This window comes from Podarcis cretensis, assembly GCF_951804945.1.
Source record: "Podarcis cretensis genome assembly, chromosome: 5".
NCBI classification, from domain to species: Eukaryota; Metazoa; Chordata; class Lepidosauria; order Squamata; family Lacertidae; genus Podarcis; species Podarcis cretensis.
Genome location: NC_137174.1, coordinates 7,015,347 through 7,043,138, shown reverse-complemented (window position 1 = coordinate 7,043,138; position 27,792 = coordinate 7,015,347). Strand labels below are relative to the sequence as shown.

General features: G+C 44.8%; 1 protein-coding gene across 1 annotated transcript in view; it reads left to right on the top strand.

Annotated features, from left to right (window-relative positions):
* Nucleotides 1-15,950, top strand: part of CD9 (CD9 molecule) — a 29,963-nt gene extending 14,013 nt beyond the window's left edge. The window contains exons 2-8 of the mRNA XM_079975500.1: nucleotides 5,626-5,728; nucleotides 7,951-8,048; nucleotides 10,948-11,022; nucleotides 11,831-11,923; nucleotides 13,868-13,960; nucleotides 14,616-14,699; nucleotides 15,578-15,950. Of these exons, the coding sequence (XP_079831626.1) occupies nucleotides 5,626-5,728; nucleotides 7,951-8,048; nucleotides 10,948-11,022; nucleotides 11,831-11,923; nucleotides 13,868-13,960; nucleotides 14,616-14,699; nucleotides 15,578-15,643 (612 nt within the window). The 3' untranslated portion in view covers nucleotides 15,644-15,950. The remainder of the gene's footprint in view (nucleotides 1-5,625; nucleotides 5,729-7,950; nucleotides 8,049-10,947; nucleotides 11,023-11,830; nucleotides 11,924-13,867; nucleotides 13,961-14,615; nucleotides 14,700-15,577) is intronic.
* The last annotated feature ends 11,842 nt before the right edge of the window (nucleotides 15,951-27,792 follow it).

Here is a 27,792-nt window from a genome sequence, read left to right as displayed (position 1 = left end):
GGAGAGGGGAGCTATGCATTCCCAAACAACCAGAAGAGGGAAGGAAAAACTTGTAAAGTTTCTTACACTGGCAATGTTTGAAACTTCTCTCGATGTAGCTGCTGAGATCTCCTTTAAGAGCTGCTAATCACCACCTCCATATCAGGACGTTGGTGCATTTTTGATGCCCTTCTTCTTTTCATGAAGGCTGACAAGTGCAAAGGATGCACATGAGACTTTAAATATGAGAAACTGGTTTATATAGCACTGTTCACAGCGGATAACTTGTGTAAGAATATTGCAGTGACTCTTCAGTGTTCAGTGAGATCCACAACAGAAGAGGTTACATTTTCTGAGAATCCTCCGGAAAAACAATCTCTCAAAGGACCTGTTGATGGCATTTTACCATTGCACCGTGGAGAGCGTACTAACTTATGGTCTGTGTGTGTGGTTTGGGAGCTGCATGGCCAGGGAAAAAACAATGCTATCCAGGGTTGTAAAGACTGCAGAGAGAATAATTGGGTGCACTCTTCCCACCTTGGATCAAATCTATGCTGCCAGGTGCCATAAGAAAGTGGCAGAGATAGCGCAGGATAGTGCGCACCCCGGAAATGATCTCTTTCAACTTCTGCCTTCTGGAAGAAGGTATAGGGTTATAAAGGCCAGGACTAGCCACCTGAGAAACAGTTTCTACGTAAATGCAATTCTGGTTCTAAACGCAGCATAAGGGGTCTCTGTAGTATAGTGTATTTTAAAATGGGGTTTTAGAGGTTTTAGGGGGTTTTGAATGTTTTATGTAGTTTTGTAGTAGTTTTATGTAGTTTTTATGTAGTTTTGTGGTAGTTTATGTAGTTTTGTGGTAGTTTTAAGTAGTTTTTCAATTTCAATGTTCTGCAAGGGACAATGACAATAAAGATATCGTAATCGTAATCAGAGGTGTTTTCAAGCTACAAAAGAAACCTTGACAGAATTAAAGGATTGGCTCTGTTTGTGTGTTGTGTTGCTTTTGTGTTTCTTTATATATAATATTTATTGAAATTTCAAAAAAGGTTACAAAGGTAAGAAAAAGATAAAAAATAAAGAAAAAAATACAAAATACACAGTACAGAAAAAAATAAACACAATTAAAAGTAAGTCCATCATTCCCTCTTGAACTGGTAATGCCAGGGATTGAGTCAATGTTAGAAACTCAGATATATAAGCTAGATGTCAAATGCCTCCTTAAACCAGGGCTGCCGTGTCCATTAGAGGGGCAGATGGCTTGCAAGTCATATTAGAAAAACAATTTACTCATTTTTCAGAACCAAATCGATCAGCTGCAAGAGTAGACTATGTTGGACATCCAGCGAATTAGTACCTAGAGTTATAAAAATTGAAATTCAACCAAAGATACTTTCGGATCATAATGCAATTAAATGCGAGATAAAAGAAATAGACGAAAGTCATATTTTTCAATACAGTGGTACCACATCTAGCGTCCGCCTCGTCAAGCGCCCGTTCCGTCGAACGTCCGCTGCAAACCTGAAAGTACCGGAATGGGTTACTTCCGGGTTCGCCGCTTGCACATGCACAGAAGCACTAAATCACACATGTGCAGAAGCGCAAACCTCTCTGTGTGCGCGCGCAGACACGGCGCTTTTTCCAGCATCCTTTTCGGCCAGCAACTGGGGCTCTGGAAGGGATCCCGGACGCAAAACGAGGTACTACTGTACGACTTTTTGGTTCCTGAAATATTCTGATTGTGCAGATAAAATATAACAGAATTCTATAGGATGTGTTGCTAGCGTGTGAAAACAGTCGAGATTAAAGAATCCCCAGGCTTGCATCTTGAGATGGTGTAGATGCCAGTCACCATCCTGGTGCCAGGCAACTTCACTTGGTAGCCAGGTGCAAAATGTGCCTGACAAATTTCAAACACTGGCTTGAATCTGACACCTTCTCTGTATACTAGGGTACAGCCTTCCTTTCATTGTACAGTGGTTCCTTGGTTTGCATACGTTTTGGATTACAAACACGTCAAACCCGGAAGTGCGTGTCCCGGTTTGCAACCTTTTTTCGGATTACAACCCCTTTTTTTTGGATTACGAACAAATTTTTTTGGGAGGCCCCATTGGCGAAAGCGCATCTTGGGTTGCAACCTGTTTTGGTTTACAAATGAACCTCCACAACATTATGATTGTAAACCAAGGTACCACTGTACAGGTTTTTCTAGGATGAACTGCTTCCATTGGGAAAAGACTAGCGTTTGAGGAGATATCAAATGTTACATTTTCACCTTCTTGTTGGATTTCTCGTCTAGCAAGCCATTGCAAAGGGAAGGGCTGTGGCTCAGGTATAAATCTGCTTTACATGTAGCAGGTCACTGTTACGGAAGTGTCAGGATTCAAGCCCCCAACCCAGGATGTTTGCAGTGGCCGATGGAACTTCAGAAACCGTTGTCAGTAAAATGACACATTTGTGAGAACCTTTCAGTGCTTCCCAACTTGCTCTCACCATGTGAATGAAGCAAATGGGACACCCAGCAGCTAAAACACACTCCTATTTCTACTAAGCGTGACATAACCCAAAGAGATACACATGGGAATAGTAGGAATTTTCCACTCACAAAACAAGATCTTCTGCTCTTCCTCCCTCTTGTTTGTGTGTTTGCCCCTAGGAGATAATCACGTCTTGAGATAAACTACCTGAGCCTACGTGGTCTGGTGAAGGATGCCTGTTGCGTTCAGTTTATGCAGACTTTACATTCCACCCAGCCCAGAGTTGCAGGACCCACCATTTCTCATAAACACATTTCTCTTTCTTTCACTTTCAATTGCTTTGTACTTTCATTTCTCCTCCACAGTAATGAGCTAGATGTATCAATGGTCTCTTGCATAAAGTAGTTCCCTGTGTTCCTAAATTTGGAGGTGTTATGAGAAAAAACTGCTCCTTTTCCCTTCTGGGGTACCCAAGAGCCCATATAGAGGTCCTTTTGTAGGTTCTCTATTGGTAGGAGAAAATAACAGAGGCCAACCAGAGAATACTGAGAAGCAATGCAGCTAGTAAGCCTGATCTTTATTAAAGCTGTTGCTACAGGGTACTCCCCCCACACACACACAGGAAGGGGGGGAGGGAGCCTAGACAAAGGTGTGCAAGCCCTTATATAGACTTTGAAATTGCCCACCCCAGATACATCATACCTACAGCACAGAAGGGGTGTAGCCCAAGACCGCCCCCTTAATACATCAGAGAAGGGGTGGACTACAACAGAAATCTGAGTGCCTTGTTTTTATCCTGTCTGACAGGTTACCTGATTGGATTACCTGGGCATCCTGGCCACTCTTTTGTTATGATAACTACTCAACTTCTGAATCCAGGTCACAGGCTCACCCTATTCACATCTTAAATGTGCCCTTGAGACAGGATTTGTGAGCAAAGAGACAATGGGGAGGCAGAGAAATATTTGAGGTCAATTTGGAAGAGAGAAAATGGTTTCAGGACTTTCCTGTGGGTTTCAGACATGTGGTTTACATATTTGTATGTTGAAATATATAAAAGAATAAATTGTCCAGTAGCACCTTAGAGACCAACTACGTTTGTTCTTGGTATAAGCTTACATGTGCATGCACACTTCTTCAGATTTACCACATATTTGTATGTGTTTGCTTGGTACATTTATGAACATCTGTTTTATATATCCAAGACTTAAAATGGATTAACACACATTTGTAAATTGAATTTTTATATATATAAAAATATAAATTTCTGAAATGTTGCAAGGACACGTTATTGTGAATTCTTCTCTTAAAACCATTTATGCAGTGGTTTAATGGTCTTCTCCTGGGAACGCCTTGTACCCAATAATAATTGTGCTTTCAGAGATGAAACAGTGTGTCCTTGAATTGGATCTTCCGTGAGTTGGCATTGGTGCTTCCATACCCTAGATGGGTCTGTGGGTTTCAAACTGCCATCTGGAAAACTTAAGGGGTTTCTCAATGACAAGATTAGTTACAAGCTTCATTCAAAAAGAAGGAATTCTACCAAGCTTCTGCAATGTACCGTATTTTTCGTCCTATAGGGCGCACCGGCCCATAGGACGCACCTCGTTTTTTTGGGGGGAAATGAATTAAAAAAAAATTATTCCTCCCCCCCAGCCGCGGCTGCAGCCCCAAGCCTTGCGCACACCTGTCCGAAGCACGGAGAGCCCTCCAGAGGGCACCCCGTGCTTCGGGCTGCAGGCTGCCGCCCCAAGCCTCGTGCGCCCGGCGGGACCTCCCGCCGGGTGCGCAAGGCTTGCGAACACCGCCCTCCGGAGGGTGCCCCGTGCTTCGGGCTGCAGGCTGCTGCCCACAAGCCTTGTGAGCCTGTGGGAACTCCTGCCGGGCTTGCAAGGCTTGCGGATAGCTTCCTGAAGCCTGGAGAGCACCAACCCCTCTCGCTCTCCAGGCTTCAGCGAAAGCCTGCATTCACCCCACAGGACGCACACACATTTCCCCTTCATTTTTGGAGGGGAAAAAGTGCATCCTATGGGGCGAAAAATACAGCCAGGTACATTGTGCTGGCTGTGCATTCTAGAGAGCATTTGCAGATCACAGTGTGGCAGTGAGGCCCAACCAGCTCAGCCAGACGTTCCACAACAGCAGAATGCACATCTTCGAAAGCTCACCTTAGAAAGCTGTAAAGTGCTGGCATTCTTTCCTAGAATCCCAGTTTGGGAGAAATGAGTATAAAAACATTTAGTAGTAGAGTTGTTGTTGTTGTTTATTGTTATTATAATGAATGGCAGTCTTGTGTCCAGAATTTAATAATCTCCTTCATAACACAAATTGTACAACTTTGCAGTGAATTAGGAAAGCTTGAGGACACTCTTAAGAAACCTGTAACTTTTCAGAGTTTGGGATGGGGAGAGGCAAAAGATATGTGAGCAGCTCCCCTTCAAGATTTTTCTCTTCTCTCTTCTTCGCCTCCAACCCTCTTTTTAAAAAGACAACCATCCTGGGATCCTGTATTTGCCACCCAAGATTTCTAGAATTCCTGTTCCGCCATAATGACCAAGTACTGATACTTGCAGCAAATGATCATGGCTTGCCTGAGAGATTCCAAGGGCATTTGGTTGGCAGCTCTTGAAAACAGTAGATGGTAGTAGATGGGCCTCTCTTGTTTTGAATCAGAACAGGCAATTCTTACATCTTATATCTGTTACCCCAGCAGAATTCTACTTAACGTTCTTACAAACTCTTATTTCTACATAAACTACATGTTTATTGCGAAAGGTGTAAACATATTGGCATGCTCATGGATCAGTATAATTTGGCAGATGGCTTCAGCCATTTAAACAGAAATGCAGTTTCACTCTTCTCTGTTTTTGTGAAACCTGTGGGCACGGGACTATATTAATTGGTGACCCATGTGTTTTCACCCTAAGTGCTCTCCACACTGCCCGGGGAACACTGCAGCCACGACCAGCAATCTTTCTGGGAACCCCTTCTCATGATATCAGCTTCCAAAGGACCACAAGTTTGAAAACCAATTAGTCGAATGCATATGGGTATTTAAAAAGTCAATAATACCTGAGGACTGTCCACAATTGACTTGTTATACACCTAAAATGGTAAAATGCATAATTAAAATGTTCTCTTTTTTTGTTCCCCACCCCTTTCTCCATAGCTTGCAGGAACGGCAGTCCTTGCAATTGGACTATGGCTTCGATTTGATAAACAGACAAAAGATATTTTTGATCAGGAGGAGAATAACAATACATTCTATACAGGTATGTTGTAAAATTATTGCTCAATGGTATGAACAGTACACTTGATACCTACACTGCTTTTAAAAGTATTAACAGTGACTAAGGAAACCAATGATAAGATGTGTACAGATGCTTAGTACAGAATGACCTGTTCACACAGTTACCAAAATTATTAGGGTATTTCCTTGCCCTTGACAAAGTGAATTTTTTTATATGTGCCATCTCAGATTCCTTGGTCTCTAAAAATGTACAAAAATATATCTTCCAGCTGGAAACGGGGCTCTAGTGTGCACCCTAAAAAAGGATATGGCACTTCTAATCTAGCTGGAAATCTGAAATTGTGTAGATATGCCACCACTTGGCAGAAAATTGGATACTTTGATATCTCATGATCACCGCTAAGGATACACCTTAAGAGATGCTAGCACAAAGCAAGCCAAGCCACTCTTGGGAAAGACCTTTAATATTAATATAGTGAAATAATTATTATATTTTGTACTGTTTTGATCTTTAGTTTTTCCCAGAAAAGCAGCCTTTGGGGCGGGGATGATCCCAGGCATGGAATCCTGGTCTTAGATTGCTATGCAGTGCTATGCCTTGAAGAAAGGGGAATTGCTATCCTTCCTTTCTTTTGACAGTCCCACTGTAGGAACATTGGATTTGTGGACAAAGAAGTCTGTGGGATTTTCTCCCTTGCTTCCTCCCCTCCCAATGTACCAACCAGTGCCAGTTTTTTCCTCAGCTAATCCCCAGACCACTGACACACTGGCAAAGTTATTAATGGTTATATATTCCATCCAAACCCCATGAAGGTGTTACTGGTTTCCTAGTCCTTGTCTGGCAGAAGTTTCAACTGCTGGGCGGCTTCTTCTTCTTCTTCTTCTTCTTCCCCATGTACATGTCATCAGCTAAACCTCTTGTGTTTTGGAATTGCAGTCAGTCTGGATTTTATGCCATGGTCCATAGACATGGATGGTATTCTCTTTTAAAAAAAATAATAATATTTATTCCAATTTTAAAGATTACAAAAAGAAAACACTAAATTAGGCATGAAAAAACAAAGCAATACATCACAATAAATACAAACAGACAAAAAATAAAGAAAAAAGAAAGAAAAACAACACAGAAAAATACGAACCGAAACCAAACCAAACCTTCCCATAACTTATTTTTCATCTGCTTATTTCCTTGACCTCCTCACACCTCCCTTTTTTGTATTCTAGTTCAATTAGATGTTTCAGCAAATCATTCCAAGTTTGTTTTTATTCTAATAATTTATCTTGGTATACTGTTCTTCACGTCTTTCACAAATTAAGAAGTCAATTTTAACCTAATCCTTATATCATTTCTGCTAAGAGCACATTACCTCATTCCAACAACCTTCTGACATTCCTTAAACATTCTCTGCCTTATAGGCCATCTTTGAATTGCACTAATGGTTCGCCAGTTGTAACTTTCTCATATGGCCTCAAGCATTGTGGGAAGATGTTGGAAAGCCATCTTCCTACAGGTCATGCACGAGGGGAAAGGTTGTCTCTCACACTGATAGTTCAGTGCTGAAGCCGATAATAAAATTGGAGGATTTTATGGATTCCTTAGGAGGAGGACAGAGGTACCGTGATGCAGAAGTGTTGAGGGCAGCCCTCCACAACATATATTGCAAAGATCTTTCTTTATGGGTAAAGTGGTCATCTAAAGGCAATTGGCTGAGAATGGCCATTTTGTCTGGCCGACTACAGGAGTTGAAGGTGCTGGCTGCTTGCAGACATTTGCAGATGCAATTGGGGTCTTGATGAGTCCAGAAGCTGGATTATTAAGGTTTGCACAACTGATAAATAAGCTTTGATGGGTCAGGAGGGAATCTCTAGTCAGGAGGGAAATACTCTTAAAAAGGACTGTTGTAAACCTTTTCTGGTGATAAGAAAAGCGACTGATTTATTTTATGGGAATAGACAAAATAGCCTTCCCCCCATCCTCTGTACTCGCCACCAAAAACCCATTTTTATAGAAACTTCTTCTGAAACACTGCTAGTAGTGTTTTCTTTTTAAAGAAACAACAGTAATGGTGTTAGTGTACACAACCTTGAGGTCCTTGGGAGAAAAAGTGGTTTATAAATGTAATACATACATAGTAGTGGCAGTGTAGCTGGTAGCCTTCATGTTGTTCAAACTTGGAAAATGTGAAGTTTTAGTTGAGAATAAATCTTCTCTGTTTTGATTTTTAAAAATCCCTCTTCCTCCAGGGGTTTACGTTCTAATTGGAGCTGGTGCCCTCATAATGCTGGTTGGTTTCTTGGGATGCTGTGGAGCGATACAGGAGTCCCAGTGCATGCTTGGTTTGGTAAGTATGGCATTAGATTCTACGGTAGGAAGAAGGCTATACCGCTTTCATGTCTGCTGAATTCTTTCTGGATCCTGTTTTCAAAAGGAAGTACTTTCCTTCACAGTGCACATAAACTCCTCCTAGAATGCACACTGTGCAAAAGTTGCCAACACAAGTTACCGTATTTTTTGCCCTATAGGACACACTTTTCCCCCTGCAAAAATGAAGGGAAATGTGTGTGCGTCCTATGGGGCAAATGCAGGCTTTCGCTGAAGCCTGGAGAGCGAGAGGGGTCGGTGTGCACCGACCCCTCTCGCTCTCCAGGCTTCAGGAAGCTCTGCGCAGCCCTCAGGAGCCTGGCGCGAAATTGCGCCGGTCTCCCGAGGGTTGCGCAGAGCTGCCTGCATTCCGAAGCCTGGGGCGTGCGGAAGCGCGCGCCCGGGCTTCACACAGCTCTCCGCAAGCTTGGGGAGACCGGCGCGACTTCCCGCCGGGCTCCCTAGGCTTGCGGATAGCAGGCTGTTCTCGGGGCTGGGGTCGGGGGAAGCTCCGGCTTCCCCCGCGCCAGCCCCGTGCCTGCGGGGGAAATTTTTTTTTTTCTTTATTCCCTCCCCCCCAAAAAATAACTAGGTGCGTCCTATGGGGCGGTGCGCCCTATGGGGCGAAAAATACGGTAGATTTCAATGTTTATGTCACAGAACTGGATCCTCCTACATGTGGTGAAACTCATTCACGTTAGAGCCAGGGGAAGGCAACCTAAGGCCCATGGGCCGGATGCGGCCCAGTCACCTTCAAAATCCGGCCCGCAGACAGTCCGGGAATCAGCGTGTTTTTACATGAGTCAAATGTGTCCTTTTATTTAAAATGCATCTCTGGGTTATTTGTAGGGCATAGGAATTCGTTCATTTCTTTTCCAAAAATATAGTCCGGCCCACTACATGGTCTGAGGGACGGTGGACCGGCCCATGGCTGAAAAAGGTTTCTGACCCCTGTGTGGTTATACCTCGAGCCCAGTGCTCCCTACTTCATCCAGTAAAAGTTCTCCAAGAAGGCTTTCCTAGTTTTGCTACCTGAGGATCCCTTTTAATTGGAGGTGCCGGGGATTAAAATCTACTTCCTTCTGGGAAGTCTTGATATAATTTGCCTTTGAATTATTTCCACTCCCTAATTCGTCCTCCTTTCTATGGGCTTCTGTGATTTAGAACACCCATTTAAGGCTTTGGGTGCAGCCCATGGAATTTCCCAGTAAGTACCCATGTGGAGCGGGACGCGGGTGGCGCTGTGGGTTAAACCACAGAGCCTAGGACTTGCTGATCAGAAGGTCAGCGGTTTGAATCCCCGCCACGGGGTGAGCTCCCCTTGCTCGGTCCCTGCTCCTGCCAACCTAGCAGTTCGAAAGCACATCAAAGTGCAAGTAGATAAATAGGTACCACTCCGGCGGGAAGTTAAATGGTGTTTCTGTGCGCTGCTCTGGTTCGCCAGAAGTGGCTTAGTCATGCTGGCCACATGACCCGGAAGCTGTACGCCAGCTCCCTCGGCCAATAAAGCGAGATGAGCGCCGCAACCCCAGAGTCGGCCACGACTGGACCTAATGGTCAGGGGTCCTGTTACCTTTACTACCCATGTGGAGCACAGCTCCAAGTCTCTGAGGCTCGAGGCTTCTCAGTGCATGGCCTTACTTTTTGGAATTCCCAGATACGGAAACAGAAGTGACGCCATTCCGTTGGTTGCTGTATGTGTATGGTGCAATAAGCAAAGCAGGGTGTGCAAATGGATACTTGGCTATAATTTGATCACAGAGTTCACAAACGGTGCTTGGAGAAATGCAATGCAGTAAGCCCGCAATTTATTGCACATTTAATTTGCGCACATTCAGCTTTAGGTGTGTTGACTTTAAAAAGGAAAAATATGGGGCAGGGTTACTGGGGAAAATGACTTTGGCAATCCCACCTGCTATTGAACCCAATGTGTTTTGACGATATGCGATTTTGGCTTTAGGCACGACCCCCGGAGCAGACCGTATTTTTCTGTGTATAGCACGCTCCCATGTATAAGATGACCCCTACTTTGGGAGACTCAAACTGAAGAAAATGGGGGGAGGTTGCCCAGAGCTGTTAAGCTTTTTTTTTTAGGGGGGAGATTGCCGAAAATCACTCACCTGTCAGAGCAGTGCTGCCACCCACACACAGCAAAAGCCGCCTATCAGCTGTTCCTTCCTCGATGAAAAAAAAAAAAGGCACACGTATTATTACTGCAGCAAAAGCAAATAGGCACCAGAATTTGTCAAAACCATCAATGACACCACAGACCAACAAATCCCAACTCAGCAAAATGCACTGGCCATGTATAAGACACCCACCCCCCATTTCTTAACGTTATTTTTTTTCTCGAGGGGAAACCCCGACTAATACACAGAAAAGTACGGTAACCCCTGCATAAGTGACAGGCTTACTATATTGGGGAAACGTCACTTAGGGTTCAGAGATGTGTTTAGCAATAACATGCTCATTAGGTAAGAGAAGAAACCTCTGTTTTTGCGCTGAGAATTTTTCAACCGAGTCAAAGCACTTTATACGCATTTATCACAATAATCCTAAGCATGCATGTGTAAGTGCTGTTGAACAAAGTGGAACTTCTGGCTGCGGAGGATTGGGCTGCGCAAGTGTGAGCTAGGAAGCCATTAGTTCCTATGTCTCCTCCAATGTCCTCAGTGGTCTTACATGAGCTGCTACACTTAGCCTGCTATCTTGCCTTGGAAGGTGACTGTGATATGGTAACGGAGATAAAGTTTACGAAGCACGCAGAGCATTCTAAAGCCCTATCTATAGACTTGTTAAGTATTACTGTCTCATGGTTTTATAAACCATTGTTCAGCCATGACCTTACTCAAAATGTCTCTCGTCTCCTTTGCCTCTAGTTTTTTACCTTCCTTCTTGTGATTTTTGCCCTTGAAGTAGCTGCCGCCATCTTGGGATTTTCAAACAAGGAAAAGGTAAGGCAGACATATTTTTAAAGTTGATTTTATATGCCATCTAGAATTATAACAGAATTATACATCCAAATATCTGCTCAGGATTAGCAGATAGAAACTTGAAGTAGAGTTTTGGGTCACCAGTATTCTCGGGACTTGGCAGCTGAAACCTCCAGGTGATTTTCCCCAGTGGTTTACTATGGGGGCTGTAGTTGTTGTAGTAATAGTAGTAGTGTAGTAGTAATAAGAATTACTGAGGGGGACAGAATAGAACTTGAGGCACCCCATAAGCAGAAGGCCATGAGATACAGCAGCAGTCCACTAGCACCACCAACAGGCTCTGTCCTGGCCAGAAAGGACTGGAACCAAGACAAAACTGTGTCCCCCAAATCGAGTCTGACAACCAATAATAAACCTGTCAGTCTTTAAGATAGCACAAGGCATACGTTATATTTCCTTATTCCAAGCATTCCTTTTTGGTAGAATAGGGGCTGCCTCCCCACCCCTCACATCTGATTGATGCAGTACACACCACTTAGACCTAGATACAACCACGGTGTTCTGCTTTAACCCCAATTGAGAATTCAAAGCTACAGAAGTACTAGTCACCTATTGTCCTCCTTTCCTGCCCCTCTGTAGACATTAAGCCCCTAGATATGGCCAAGTTAGATTTGCGGGGAGGGCAAGGAGTGTTTGATAGATTAGCCTGAAGGACTTCAGCAGTCATGTCGTAGACAGCATATTCCAGCTTCTCCTTTTTAAGCAAAAAGGTTAATGTAACCACTATCATCATTATTGGGGTAAATTATTATGTTGTTTGTGTTTTTAGATTGTTAAGGAGGTGCAGGACTTTTACAAATCAGTATACGACAAAAGAAGGGAACCTGCCACCAAAGAAACGCTGAGAGCCATTCAGGCTGCGGTAAGCCAGATCAGATCTCAACTATTTTTTTCTTTGCTTCTGTAACCGGTCCAGAGCACTTATCCATGATGGGGCTGTTGGTATTTTCCCCTCCCAGACAAGTGCTAGCTATAGTTGATGTTAACATCCTCACCGAACGTGTTTAAAAGCGACCGTGGTTGGTGCTCAAGTTGCATCCGTCACAAACACTGTCCGTAGTTGGAGGGGAATTGAAGTGGACGAGGGGAGGAGGCGCTTGTGAGTTTGTGGGGTGGGGTGGGGGAGTTTCCAAATCGCTTAACCATGCCTAAGAGATTGAAAAACATCACATCTCTATTGAGCCAGCAAGTGCTAGGAATGAAAGCCAGGAGTCCCAATTTGCAACAGCTTAATCTGGGACGCGGGTAGCACTGTGGTCTAAACCACTTAGCCTCTTGGGCTTGCCGATTGGAAGGTCGGTGGTTCGCATCCCCGCAATGGGGTGAGCTCCCGTTGCTCGGTCCCTGCTCCTGCCCACCTAGCAATTCGAAAGCACATCAAGTCCAAGTAGATAAATAGGTGCCGCTCTGGCGGGAAGGTAAATGGCATTTCCGTGTGCTGCTCTGGTTCGCCAGAAGTGGCTTAGTCCTGCTGGCCACATGACCTGGAAGCTGTACGCCGGCTCCCTCGGCCAATAAAGCGAGATGAGCACTGCAACCCCAGAGTCGTTCACGACTGGACTTAACTGCCAGGGGTCTTTGACCTTTAATGTGAAAGGGGTGCTATTTGCATTTTTGTTTCTTTGAATGACCATCAGTCGCTCCCACCTAGACCACTTGGGCTCATTGTAGTCTGGATGTGTTGTGTTCCGGTCCAGCGCAAGGCTGCTCAAAGGTTGCTGGACCATGGATAGCTCCAAGTAAGCAGCTTGTTCTGACCAACTTGGGGAGCAGGCAGGCCTTTCATGCCTTTAACCCCAGACTACTTCCTCCAGGGGGACGCGGGTGGCACTCTGGATTAAACCACAGAGCCTAGGACTTGCCGATCAGAAGGTCGGCGGTTCAAATCCCCGTGACGGGTGAGCTCTCGTTGCTCGGTCCCTGCTCCTGCCAACCTAGCAGTTCGAAAGCACGTCAAAGTGCAAGTAGATAAATAGGTCTACTATTTCCAGTGGGAAGGTAAAATGGTGTTTCCGTGTGCTGCTCTGATTCACCAGAAGCAGCTCAGTCATGCTGGACACATGACCTGGAAGCTGTACGCCGGCTCCCTCGGTCAATAAAGCGAGATGAGCGCCACAACCCCAGAGTCGGCCACGACTGGACCTAATGGTCAGGAGTCCCTTTAGCTTTACCTCCTCCAGGCTTCACCCCCTAGAGACTGTTTCAGAACCATAAAAGGCCAGCCCCTTTGGCCTGAAGACAGGCCTTCCTCCTCCTTTGTTCCACAGCCTCCCGGCAGGTGTGCTCCCAGTACTGCTGGACTGTTGGTGTGTGATGGCAGGCATCTGATTCTTCAAGCTCAGCTGAGGGTCCAGACGCTGGCCGGATCAGTCCTGGTGCTCTGAGAAGTTCCTCTGGGAATTTTCGCCCAATTGCCTCAGGCACCCTGGTCTCCCTGTCTTTGTATTTAGCTGTGAGACAGTTTTCCACCTGCAGCTTCTAGTTTCTTCATCCAGGTCCCTGCTGGTGGGGTGGGGTGTTTCCAGTGCACGTTCATATTGATGACTTGCATGGAAGTGTGAATCTACATGCGGTTGTTCTTTGGCCGAATCTGGGCAAGAGCATAACTATACTAAGTTTTAGAGTTTTACTGCACAGGAGGCTTCCATGGTTTGTAGGTTTTTCTAAAGGCACGTTTTCGAATAATCTCCAAAGATCTTATTTCAGCAAAGTCCTTCAAACTGATAATTTACCCAGATCTGTTGACTTGTATGTTTCATCCGTATTTTGAAACACAACTGAAATGTAACTTTTCTCTCTGCTCTAGCTGAACTGCTGTGGCCTCACAGGGGCTATTGAGGCAGCAATTGAAGACACTTGTCCCAAACAGAGCGGTGTCCTTGAAACCATTCAGCTACAGGTATGTCGTTGTGCCACAGATAGGGACATGCTTCGTGTTACTAAATCTCAGCATAATATGGCAAATTCCATCTCTTTGGTGCTTGCATGTATAATATGGTTACCAGATTTTTTTTCCAATGAATCCGGAGACCCTTTTTTATTATTTTTTTGAAGCTGAGTAGCAACAGGGAGTCAGTAGTGGGGATGGTGAGGCAAAAGACCCTGGGCCCAAGCACACATGCATATTGTATAAAGGTGCAAAGCCCTTCTTTCGCACCCTGTGAAACATAAATGTGCAGAGTTTTTTTTTAAAAAAACTGGGCAACGGCCGGCCACCCAGAACTTCTGAGCCTCCCCCATCAGTCAAAACAAAGGGGGCAGGGGGCAGGAGATCTGTACCACCGGACATCCCTGGTTCCCCTTGAGCCGTGGCAGCCAGCCTGGTAGCGCAGTTGGCTCTGGCTGGCTTCAGAAGCTGCTCGCTGCCATGGCACCCACCATTTTTCCTCACCGGAAGTCCTCATATGATATGTTTTGCACAACTGCTGAGGCTGCCGCTGCCATGTTTCCCGGGGACACATTTGCAAATCCGGGGACTGTCCCCAGGAACCGGGGACGTCTGGTAACCCTAATGTATAAGAGTACACAAGGTGAAGGCTTGGTTTTTCTTCCAGGCATGCCCTACAGTTATTGAGGAAGTCTTCACCAAAAAGCTGAATGTGATTGGGGCAGTCGGCATTGGTGTTGGTGTGGTGATGGTAAGTATCAGTATTTTCCATAAGGTTGGCATATAGCTGCATGTTGCATAATGCCAAGCATGGCGTTCTTTGTAAGAAAATAATAATAATAATAATAATAATAATAATAATAATAATAATAATGCTATTTAATTATTCATACCCCGCCCATCTGGCTGCATTTCCCCAGCCACTCTGGCCGGCTTCCAATAAGGATTTAAAATACAATGCAGTGGTACCTCGGGTTACATACGCTTCAGGTTACATACACTTCAGATTACAGACTCCGCTAACCCAGAAATAATGCTTCACGTTAAGAACTTTGCTTCAGGATGAGAACAGAAATCATGCTCCGGCGGCGCGGCGGCAGTGGGAGGCCCCATTAGCTAAAGTGGTGCTTCAGGTTAAGAACAGTTTCAGGTTAAGTACGGACCTCCGGAATGAATTAAATACTTAACCCGAGGTACCACTGTAAAACACCAGTCATTAAAAACTTCCCTAAACAGGGCTGCCTTCAGAGGTCTTCTAAACGTTAGATAGTTGTTTATCTCTTTGACATTTGATGGGAGGGTGTTCCACAGGGCGGGTGCCACTACTGAAAAGGCCCTTACATGTAAAAGCCGTCAACAGGCCCAATTGCCCAGCGGTGGGAAGCCTGCTGAGAGAAAACCAGCCGTGGCAAACACTGTGAAGCTCAGTGGCTGGTGTGACCTACTCTCCTGCAAGATGGGGGGACTGAGGGCACTTCAGAAATTGAGCAGTGAACTGCTTTCCAAAGAATCGCTAGCTTTGAACCATTGCAGTTTTAAGCCTAAACCAAAATTATTTAATTCACTTATCTCCTTCGTGGTATTCTTCATGGAGAAACTTTGCCAATTGTGTGTCTTTCTTTTTTTTAGATCTTCGGTATGATTTTCAGCATGATCCTTTGCTGTGCTATTCGTAGAAACCGAGAAATGGTCTAAAGGAGCCTCAGGCAGAGTGGGACGTTAGCAGCATTCAAGGAATCTCCAGTTATTCACTTTAGCATTCTGAAAGTCATTTCTAAAGTTATATATTTGTTTTAAAAATGCTTTATTTGGTACTGATCTTCGTTTTTATGCTTTGTTTATAAAAGTTTAAAAGAAATCTAATTTTGAGAAGGTACTATATCTGTTAAGCTAAAGTCTAACAACTTGTATATAAGGGTTTGTCTTCTTTATTCAGACTTAACAACTGGGATGTAACTTACATTGGAGAAAATTTGATACTTAATAAAGATTTAAGAACACATAGTGACCTTTTTTTAAAAAAAGCGCCTTTCTTTTCAGTGTACTGATTCTGACACAGGAGGGGAAATGAGGGCTAAATTGTTTTTTCATGGTATTTCTTAGCAAAAATCTCAAATACTGAAAATGTTTCTTGCATGTGGGTGAGATCCTGACTCTTTTCTCCCATTACTTTAACAGACTTGGTGGGCAGCAAATATTAAACTTAGGCATCCTATTCATGAGCAACTGACTAATAATTGAAATTAATTTAGATATATATTGGAAGTGATTTAATGGATGGTAACTGACAATGAATATCCATGCAGAGGAGTATTTTTTAGGTGTTGGGAAAAACAACAACATGTGACAGACATGAAGAGATGATTCAAAATACCGGTATTTGGACGGAATTTATGCAGATGGGTTCGCATTTTATACTCAAGACCTAAATCATGGAATTGTAGAGATGGACAAGGGTTATCTAGTCCAACCCCTTGCAACACAAGAATCTTAGCTAAAGGATCCTTGACTGATGGTCATCCAATCTCTGCTTAAAAACCTTCAAAGAAGCAGAGTCCACAGCCTCTTTAGGGAACCCATTCCACTGTCAAACAGCTCTTATTGCCAGAAAGCTTTTCCTGATGTTTAGCCAGAATCTCATGTCTTGTAACTTGAATCCATTGTTTCGGGTCCCACCCACCAGAGCAGGAGAAGGCAAGTTTGCTCCCTCTTCCATGTGACAGTCCTTTCGATATTTGAAGATGTCTCTCGTATCTCCTCTCAAACTCATTTCCAGGCTAAACATACCCAACTCCCTCATACCCAATGTGAAATGCATACTGTATATACTCAAGTATAAGCCTACTTTTTCAGCACATTTTTATTGTGGTGTGGTGAACTGGCATATACTCATAGAATCATAGAGTTGGAAGAGACCACAAGGGCCATCGAGTCCAACCCCCTGCTACTCGAGTCAATAAGTTTTCCCAGTTTTTTGTGGTAAAATTAGGTGCCTCGGCTTATATTTGGGTTATATACTTATACTTGAGTATATACGGTAATTTAATTTTCAGTTGTCTACAGAATTCTGTCTAAAGAGAGAAAGAAAGCTTTTGTAAAAACATAGCAGAAAAAATGGAATGTAGACTGCAGGCCTGGGCACACCAGTGTTGAAGCAATGATTCTTCAACATCAACTTCGCTGGACTGATCATGTTGTGCAGATGCCTGATGATCATCTTCCAAAGCAAGAGAACAGCCTTGACCAAAGTTGTCATGGGCTTTGAAGACACTCGAACTCAGAACGCAAGGGAGAAACGTGCTAAGAGGAAGGCACGCTTGGCAAATCCACACCATGATCAACTCCCGCCCGGAAACCAATGTCCCCACTGTGGAAGGATGTGTGGATCCAGAATTGGATCCACCGTCACTTACGGACTCATGTTAAAACTGTGTTTAGGGAAGACAATCTTACTTGGCTGTGAGTGATTGCCAAAGAAGAAGAAGACATTTACCTGTAATTTTCACTTTTAAAACAGATAGATTATGGACAGTCTATCCATTCATCATGTAAATAAAGCAAAATGAGGGTGATACCCAAGAGCTTCTTTTAACCATACAGTGGTACCTTGGTTCTCAAACTTAACCCGTTCCAAAACCAGAGCGTTCCAAAACCAAGGCGTGCTTTCCCATAGAAAGTAATGCAAAATGGATTAATCCATTCCAGACTTTTAAAAACAACCCCTAAAACAACAATTTAACATGGATTTTGCTACCTAACGAGACCATTGATCCATAAAATGAAAGCAATAATGTACTGCAGTCACACAATCCATCAGTAACTGAACTGGGTTCCACACAGTCATAAAACCAAAACCAAGAAGAGCCACGAAACAAAAACGCAAAATAAATAGCAAAAACAGACAGACCTCAGCATAACACTCAAAACAGAATATGTTTGGCTTCTGGAAAAAGTTCACAAACTGGAACACTTACTTCTGGGTTTGCAGTGTTTGGGTTCCAAGTTGTTTGAATACCAAAGCATTTGAGAACCAGGGTACCACTGTATTATGGTTTGCCATGGCATAATTTTAATTAATCTTGAAAGGAACTTGATTCTTAAAGCTTACTTGGTGCTGAATTATCATCTGCCTGTGTAACACAGAGCAGTATGTTCTGGCTATGGAGTAGAAGCTTAATCGAGGCTTCATGGCTTCTATATTTAGAATGTGGGTGGTGCCTGCAAGTTCCCCTGTAATTGCAAGGCACATATAATGAGCTACATCTTTTCTTTTCTTTTCTTTTCTTTTCTTTTCTTTTCTTTTCTTTTCTTTTCTTTTCTTTTCTTTTCTTTTCTTTTCTTTGCTCTTTTACAATGGTTTAAAAAGAAAAGAAAAAAGAGGGAAACTAAAATGCATAATTACAGCTTGCAACACTCAGGACCCCAAACAGTTATATAGAACCAGAGGCCGTTTTGTGTGCTCTGTAACTGGATCGCAAAACCAGATGAGAGATTTTTCCATTGTCAGACACAGACTGCCACATTCTCCTCTTACTGAAAATAAATCTACAAGGCAGCCATTCATTGGGCGTGAATGCTTCACTTGACTGAGAGCCCTGTTTGATGTTCAATAGATCTTCAGAGCTGAGCTAACTGCTGGCCTTTGTGCGTGGGTTTGTCAATTGTGACATTTATCCCAGCAAACTCCCAGCAAATCGGACTACGGCAGATTTAGAGCTTTTAAGATGCAGTAGAAACAATTCTTCTTAAGATGAGCGTTCTGGAGAAGAAACTGGCTGTCGTTCTAAGCATTCCCACATTGATTTCAGTGTGCTTAAGGTGGAACCGCAGGCCACAGTGCCAAGGCAAAGTTGTGTTTGCCAAGGCAACACCAGCGTAGGTGTGGGTGGACCGCGAACAGAAGCACAAAGAAAGTACTTAACTTTTAAACACCCAGGAGTGGGGTGTGTGGCTGCTTTATATAGGGTTAAAGCAACGCTATGGTGGGGGTTATGCTTCCCCATTCTAGATGTACAGAGGCTGGCTCAGATTACTCAACAGGAGGAAAAGGTAATCTGCACATGCACAGGTGCTCTCTCTGGGAGTTACTACATATTCCTTTCCATAACTAGCTAACTTTGGAGCTAGTAAGTCTTGAATTACAATGGAAATTCTTTTGGCTTGTGCTTTTCTGCTGCTCCCCACCAATCCCGCAACTGTCATCTAAGAGCTGCTAGCCCTCCAGCCCAGGTTCCAACATTATTATTATTATTATTATTATTATTATTTACAGTATATGCCACCCTATACCTAGGGGTTTCAGGGTGGTTCACAGAATAAAATCAAGATATAAAACCACAAAATACATAATAAAAAAAAGACAGTCCAATAGCCCCCACCCCATATTAATAATGCTATTAACAGAAGCATGGATCTGGAAGTTCTGCTAGGGTCAAAGCCATGATAAAGGTAAAGGTAAAGGTAAAGGGACCCCTGTCCATTAGGTCCAGTTGTGTCCGACTCTGGGGTTGCGGCGCTCATCTCACTTTATTGGCCGAGGGAGCCGGCGTACAGCTTCCGGGTCATGTGGCCAGCATGACTAAGCCGCCTCTGGCGAACTAGAGCAGCGCACAGAAACGCCGTTTACCTTCCCGCCAGAGTGATACCTATTTATCTACTTGCACTTTGACGTGCTTGCAACACATTAATCTCCTTTCCTCTTCTTTATGAGGCAGGGGAGACAAAATTCGGTGTTGTTTCTGCATCATTTTAATACAACTTTTCAGTGACAACAGCTGATGATTCAGTCACAACTATAAATGTCTTTATACTTGGCAGCAACCTTTGAATGTAGCTTTTTTTTTTTACTGATTTGTATGTTAAAGCTTCCATGGGACGCGGGTGGCTCTGTGGGTTAAACCACAGAGCCTAGGGCTTGCCGATCAAAAGGTCGTCGGTTTGAATCCCCATGACAGAGTGAGCTCCTGTTGCTTAGTCCCTGCTCCTGCCAACCTACCAGTTCGAAAGCACGTCAAAGTGCAAGTAGATAAATAGGTACCACTCTGGTGGGAAGGAAAGCGGCGTTTCCGTGCGCTGTTCTGGTTCTCCAGAAGCGGCTTAGTCATGCTGGCCACATGACCCGGAAACTGCACGCCGGCTCCCTTGGCCAATAAAGCGAGATGAGCGCCGCAACCCCAGAGTCATCCGCTACTGGACCTAATGGTCAAGGAGCACCTTTACCTTTTTTTTACTGCATGTACCAGGGAGCACAACAAATGGCAGGTTTGGGGAAAGAAGGCACTTGGGTGTCCAAAGGTACATGCATTTCCTCAGTGCTGGAGCCTGACAGTCTGACAGTCCTTATGTTCATAATGTTACATTCTCAGAGTACTCATTGTGGAGGCTGCCCATCAAACTGCATTTTTTTTCTTGCTCCCTTCTCTGAAGCCTCGGATTTAAGCTTGATAACTTTGGAAAACCAGGGTTGGAGCCTTGCCATTTCTGGTGGATTGCTCACCCAACATATACAACTGAAAAGGAAGTACCCTTGCCCTTTGCTTTTCTGGCAACTGGCAGCAAGAACAACGAAAAACTCCGCCAGACCGGTGTGTGACTTGGCGTCATCATTCCCAAGGCCTCGACTCGCTGTCATCAAGCTGGAACCACCAGCCTTCCTGATCATGGTGCCCAGGTCTTCCTTACCCACTTCCTTGCGTTCAAGCATCCAGTCCGTTTCCTCATTTTATTTACATTAGGCCCGCTCTTTCCCGTTACTTAACCCCCGACATAAATATCTCATTTTCAGTCTAAGGAAGGAGGCCACCCTGAAATGTTTCTGCTCATTGTTAAAGTGGGAGTTTCTTTTTCCTTGAAGATACCACAGGAGTGACCTCCCCACTTCACGAGAGAATTCCTTATGGTTGCAATGGCCCCAAAGCCATTCTGAATTATTATCTTTATGATGCATTTCTTTGGGAAATGTTTGAATACAACAAGAGCTGAGATGATGCATCTTCTCTTCAGAAACACGGTAGTAATTCTCGTATGGCTCCCCGTAATTATCTTGGTTCATGACACTGAGGGAAATAACATCCAGATACTTCTAAGAATGGAATTAAATGTTGACGTTCACAATGCTAAGGTACACAGGCATTCACTGGGATAATTTGTGTCTGGGCAGTAGTAGTAAATATTTATTCTCCAGCAAATCCTTGGATGTCATTCCTTGGCCAGGCTCCAAATCTGGAAACTAGTTTGGGCAAGGAGAAAAGCATTTGGCAGAGGTAGCGTGGAAGGGGGTGTTTACAGGGGAAATTAGGGAGGAAGGGAGGCATTTAGTGGTTTAGCACTCCTCTCCCCTGATTCTCCTCCTTCAGGCAACATCCAGTTGCTTCTCAGGCGCTCAGGGTTGGTAACAATAAACATCACACACACTCAAAAATAAAATTATCCCTTGCTGGGTTGACCTGGCCTAAAAATGCTGGCTCACAGAGGAATGTTTTGCAGCTCTTTAGGAAACCATTTGGTCTCAAACTTTGAAGGGCTTGAAGCAGAAAGAGCTATTAGAAATACCCCTTTGCTCATCCTTGCCTGGTTGATACAGAGATCAGCATATGCTCAGCTTCAGTTAATGGCCACAATGGTGCAAAACACAGAAGGCAGGCTCAGAAGTATGTGGGGCCCAAGGTATTATGGCTGTGTGTGTGTTACAGGCCGCATCAACGCAGCGAATCATTGTTTTTGTAGAATACCTACAAAATACCTACAAAAGCTATGCAAAGAACTGGACTCATTAGCAGGTTTTGAGTAAACATTTACAAGTAACAAAATATGTACAAGATTAAATATTTTTAAAATGAATGGAAAGGAAATAAGCAGGAACTGATATTGTGTAAAAGCAATCTAGAGAAGGAGGTTGAGAGAAGTTCCGGGGGAGGGAGGGAAGGGATAATTTGGGATTGGTGAATTATGGTATTTGCTATAATGTAATTTGGGGGTGGGGTGGAAAAAGTTAATAAAAACTATTTTAAAAAATACAAAAGTAACGCAACCACTGCCTTCAAATAAAACAATGTTACCAGCTAAACACACATACACACACACCGTGAATCATGCTCAGAAAACAAAACTGAACCAGGTATGTGAAATTATGTTAAATTGCATTGTTTAGCTTGGATTGCTTCATTTTTATTCTTTATATAGCACCTGCCAGGAGGCCTCATCAAGACTGTTTCTTCAGTGGGAGGGCTGTTGGCTGCACCCCACCCCAAAAGCTCCTCCTGTCTGTGCCCAGAGGATATCTGCCAGTGGCACCTAGCTTCCCAATGCAAAAAGTTGCTGGTTGGGACCACAGCACAGCAAGAAAGGATTAAAAACATGCAGCAGTTCACAGATGCTATTTAAAGCTGTAAACCGTCTCCAGCAAATTAACATTCAGACAAATATCATGTTCCCAATGAATATGTAGCAGCAAACCCATGCTCTTTGGAGCCATGGACAGAGAGGAACGAAAGTGTGTGTGTGTGTGTGTGTGTGTGTGTGTGTGTGTGTTTTGAAATGGAGGGCAAACATCACAGACCCTTCTAGCTGGGCCAATTTGTTCACCACGGCTCTGTGTTTGTGCCATCGCTGAAATGAGTTAACATTTTGTGGGCACATGATGGGAGGAGATAAATGCATTATGCTCCAGTACATGCAGTCTCCTGTCTTTGGGTGTGGAGTTGGAATCAGTAACTTTTGGGTTTGTAACAGCTCCCTGGGCTTTCCTGCCAGTTGTTTTTTAAAGTTTATATAAGCCTACCTACATTCCTTTCTTATTTGTGTTTGACAGTGTTGCAATTAATCGCCTAAGAAACCCTGCAAACAAATGAAAGGGCTCCCTTTCATTTCAGAGCCTTCAAGGGTGCGGTGCTCAGCTCGCTGTGTGGAGAAATGGTTAGATTTTTGCTGGATGACTAAACTGGCAGCTATTCAGCTGTCCTCCCCACAAAGCTTTTTTATTTTATTTTCTTCCTACGCCATTATTCGCCAAATGGATTGTTCCACTGGATGGAGTGCCTCCGGGGACACTGGATAGTATTCTCCAAAGCGGATCACGGAGACTGGATCCACTGTTTACTGACTGAAGGAAATTCCTTTCGTCACAGGGAAGTTTTAGTAGAAAGAGAAGGCTTGTTACAAAGCAGAGAAACCAGTTTCCGAGGAAATTGCAAGGGAGTTGCAGCCTCAGTGAGTCAGTTTCAACATATAACTGGACTTCCCACTCTTGTCTGTTTCCTAAACTTCAGGTAGCAGAGAAATACTTTTTCTGAATTAAAACTGGTGGCACAACTCAACCTTGTGGGCCCAAAAGTTTACTTTTAGAGTGTGGCAGTGTAAGAGTAAGGTTGGAAAGAACCTCTCTCAGAGAAACCCAGGCCGTGTGTTTCTGCATCAGAAGGGAGCCACAGCCTGGGCAGTTATCCATGCAGAGATGCAGCAGGACGACTTGCCTAAGGACAACCAATTTTCCTGTGGTTTTGCTTAGGGGAATGAGTGACCGATTCATCGCACCAGATGCAGGGATAAAGCAGAGTGGAGGCAATGCAGGGCCAGAGCAAAGCATCATGCAGAGACACAGTGGGCAGCCTCCTCTGCGATTTGAGGTGATTTGTTTGCCTTATCGTGGCACACTGGGAACCACACAGTGCCCCCCCCCAATTCATTTGTTTGAAAAATTCTACACCACCCTTCAAGAACAGTTCCCAATTAACATAATTAACATAATAAATGGGGAGGGGGACATAATCATGACATAAAACAAAAATAGCAGTGAAAAACAGCATAAAAACTAATTAGACAAACTGGAGGAGACCAAAGGAACTAACCAGATAACAGCAGAACCTCCCCGTGGAGAGTGTTGCAGACATGGGTGCTGCAACTGAAAAGGCCCTCTCCCTAGTTTCTTACTTGCCTTCCTAGAATCATAGAATCATAGAGTTGGAAGAGACCACAAGGGCCATCGAGTCCAACCCCCTGCCAAGCAGGAAACACCATCAGAGCACTCCTGACATATGGTTGTCAAGCCTCTGCTTAAAGACCTCCAAAGAAGGAGACTCCACCACACTCCTTGGCAGCAAATTCCACTGTCGAACAGCTCTTACTGTCAGGAAGTTCTTCCTAATGTTTAGGTGGAATCTTTTTTCTTGTAGTTTGGAACCATTGCTCCGTGTCCGCTTCTCTGGAGCAGCAGAAAACAACCTTTCTCCCTCCTCTATGTGACATCCTTTTATATATTTGAACATGGCTATCATATCACCCCTTAACCTCCTCTTCTCCAGGCTAAACATGCCCAGCTCCCTTAGCTGTTCCTCATAAGGCATCGTTTCCAGGCCTGAGCTGGCAGGGGCATTTGGAGGAAAGCACCGCGACGGGGTGCAGGGACGCAGGTGGCGCTGTGGGTTAAAGCCTCAGCGCCTAGGGCTTGCCGATCGAAAGGTCGGCGGTTCGAATCCCTGCGGCGGGGTGCGCTCCCGCTGCTCGGTCCCAGCGCCTGCCAACCTAGCAGTTCGAAAGCACCTCCGGGTGCAAGTAGATAAATAGGGACCGCTTACCAGCGGGAAGGTAAACGGCGTTTCCGTGTGCGGCTCTGGCTCGCCAGAGCAGCGATGTCACGCTGGCCACGTGACCCGGAAGTGTCTCCGGACAGCGCTGGCCCCTGGCCTCTTGAGTGAGATGGGCGCACAACCCCAGAGTCTGTCAAGACTGGCCCGTACGGGCAGGGGTACCTTTACCTTTACCTTTACCGCGACGGGGTGAGCTCCCATTGCTGGGTCTCTGCTGCTGCCCACCTAGCAGTTCGAAAGCACGCCAAAAAGTGCAAGTAGATAAATAGGTACCGCTCCTGCGGGAAGGTAAACGGCGTTTCCGTGCGCTGTTCTGGTTTTGGTGTTCCGTTGCACCAGAAGCGGCTTAGTCATGACCCGGAAAAACTGTCTGTGGACAAATGCCGGCTCCCTCGGCCTGTAAAGCGAGGTGACCGCGGCAACCCCAGAGTCGTTAGCAACTGGCCTTAACTGTCAGGGGTCCTTTACCTTTACCTTTTTACTGGCAGATGATCTCAATGTGTGGGCCATTCCAACTGAAAAAATATGAATGACAAAGGAAGAAATTGCATTCAGAGCTCAGTTATGACATCCACCCAGGCAGCCACCACTTCAAACATCAGATTCTTGGCCATTATCCTCCAGCCCATACATACAATTGTAGAGTCAGAATTGACTCTGAGGATCACTAGTCCAAGCACCTGCAATTAACGAACATGCAGCTGTCCCATGTGGGGATCAAACCTGCAATCTTGGCATGATTGGCGCCACACTCTAACCAACTAAGCTATCCAGAAGGGGAATACACACATGCATGCATGGGTATATACATACACACATTGGTTTGACATGCGTGTTGTGCTGGGCCATGAAATGCTTTAGACTGCTGTTTGAATGGTTTAGTTTTGTGTGTGAAGACCTCCCAAAGAAAGACACAGTTGACACCAATATCAGTTTAAGGTTATTGGTGTAATTTTGGCCACAACTTTATTGATTACAGAATGTGAGTGGTTTGCTTAGGCATTGATTTGACTCGCTGCATCTACACCTCTGGCAGGGCAGCACTGACGCCTGGACTCCGGCAGAAGTCAGTAAGGGGAACGTTGGTCCTATCACAGACGCAACCTCACCCCAAAATACTCCCAGGTGCTCTGGCATGGCTTTAACGGATGTTTTTGGCCTACAACTCCCATCATCCCTAGCTAGCAGGACCAGTGGTCAGAGATGATGGGAATTGTAATCTCAAAACATCTGGAGGGCCGAGGTTGAGGAAGCCTGCCCTAACCCCTGGAAGGGGATCGGACAAAAGCGTGGTGAGCTCCTGGATTCCTTTAACGGAATTCCCTATCACACATTGGGAGGGGCAGGTGTGACAACCTCCCCTCCCCTCCAGCTTGAACCAATGCCTAACCGCCAAACCTTACAAAGTTGTGACGATTTGCTACATGGCAGGCAAAACCCAAGTGGCACCAGCCAATCCGCCAAATGGGAAAATTCCTACCAGGCCCCTGTCCCAAAACAGACAACCCACAACGGCATAGCAAGGTCATAATGAACCCTAAATATAGGGAGGGTGAGTGGGTGATCCGGTGCACGAAGAGAAAGCTCTATGCAACGTGCAGTGGTATATAAAGGTCCCTGGGTTAATACACAAAATTCCCCATTGGCCAGATCTGCCCAGCAACCGAAGGACCACCAATCGGGTTGTTGCGGCTATCCAATCGCTCCCACCCACACAAACAGTGAGGTCAGTCCTGATGATCTCACTGCAACATGTGCTCTCCGTGAGGGGGACCCAATTTAGGGGAATGAGATGATTTATTCATTGGAATGAGATGATTTAGTTCAAATGTGTTATTTACACATCATGTGGTATGTCCTGAAAGATGGGATGGAAATATTTATAATAAATTCTGAGTGAAGTGTGTTATGCTTCTTTCTATTTTTCTGGTGCGCACTGCAAGGTTAATTACTGACATACAGTGGTGAGGGTTGTACCTACTCATTTTTTCTGTAACCATTATTTGGATTTCCCTAGTATTAAAACCCGGGTTCTGATTGTATTCACCTAAGTCTGCAGGGGAAAATCTTTGGCTCCGAAAAGGAAAATTTCAATGCACAAGAGAGGAAATTTTGACGGAGACAGTTCACACACACGAACATGACTAGATCTCCCTTTCAATTGCACAGAGTTGAGAGGGCTTGCTTATATCCTGCGGTTACTGTGGCGTAATGCAAAAGCAGAAAGCTGCTTTCAAAAAGGAGAAGTTTTCTGCGAACAAACATTGACTGACATCAAAGGAGGAACTGTCAGAGTCTTGGAAAATATATTCTCCACTCATCGCTTTTGTTCTCTTAGAATCCCTTGTGTATAAGTCCCATTTGTGCACTATAAACCCAAAGCAGCAATGCACAGCTTCCACTACAACAGCAGAGATTTCACGACTTGAATCTGTACCCTTTTCCTGGTTTTCTCTTCCATACGGATTTGAACACGCCCAAACTACATGTTACAGAAAACAGACTGGGTCTATTTAGCTTAATTTAGCTGCCATTAAAATTAATGAGACAAATTAATCATGGCTTAAATCCCTTTGAAAATGGGAACTAAGTGGGAACTAAACTTAGCAAAGTAGGCTGCATTTCTACAATGACCGCTCCCTACATAAAACGGGGGGCGCCCTTTGCGTGGACGCGTGCAGCCCCTGGACCCGGTGCGGCTCCATCAGCACAGGCTTGGCTTTGCCTTCCCTCAGGTGGGAAACCTGGAGGTCTCCGCCTACCTCAGTCAGTTGTCCAACCCCACCTGGGGGAAGCGTTGCCAAGGAGACCAGGCCAGGTAGGGGAGGGATTACCTGCCCACACAATAGAGGGAGGATCTTACCTGGGAATCCTCAATTGGCTCCAGAGCTTCTCCCACCCTACCCACCCTCAGTTAAGTCTTATTTTGCAGGTTAACTTTTCTTCACAGGTATGCGGGCGTTGCTACGTTAAGGTCGCTGTTAAAGGGCTGGAAAGGAATTTCCCTGCATTGGCAGGTTTCGTCTTTCCCGTAGCAAAACGTCACAACTTTGGCAGTATCAGGCCTTGGGCAGAATCCTTTAGTCCATCTTCCTCTTTGCAGCAGCGATACCAGGGGTCCCCATTAAAGGGGTTTTTGAAGGGAGGCTTTGACTGTATGCCAAGAGGTCGTCATTGCCCTCCCCTGCGGCGGTGGCGTAACGGGGGCGGCTATCTCTGCTTGAACATATGTTCTCCAGAGCCGGCCCATCCCCCCCCCCA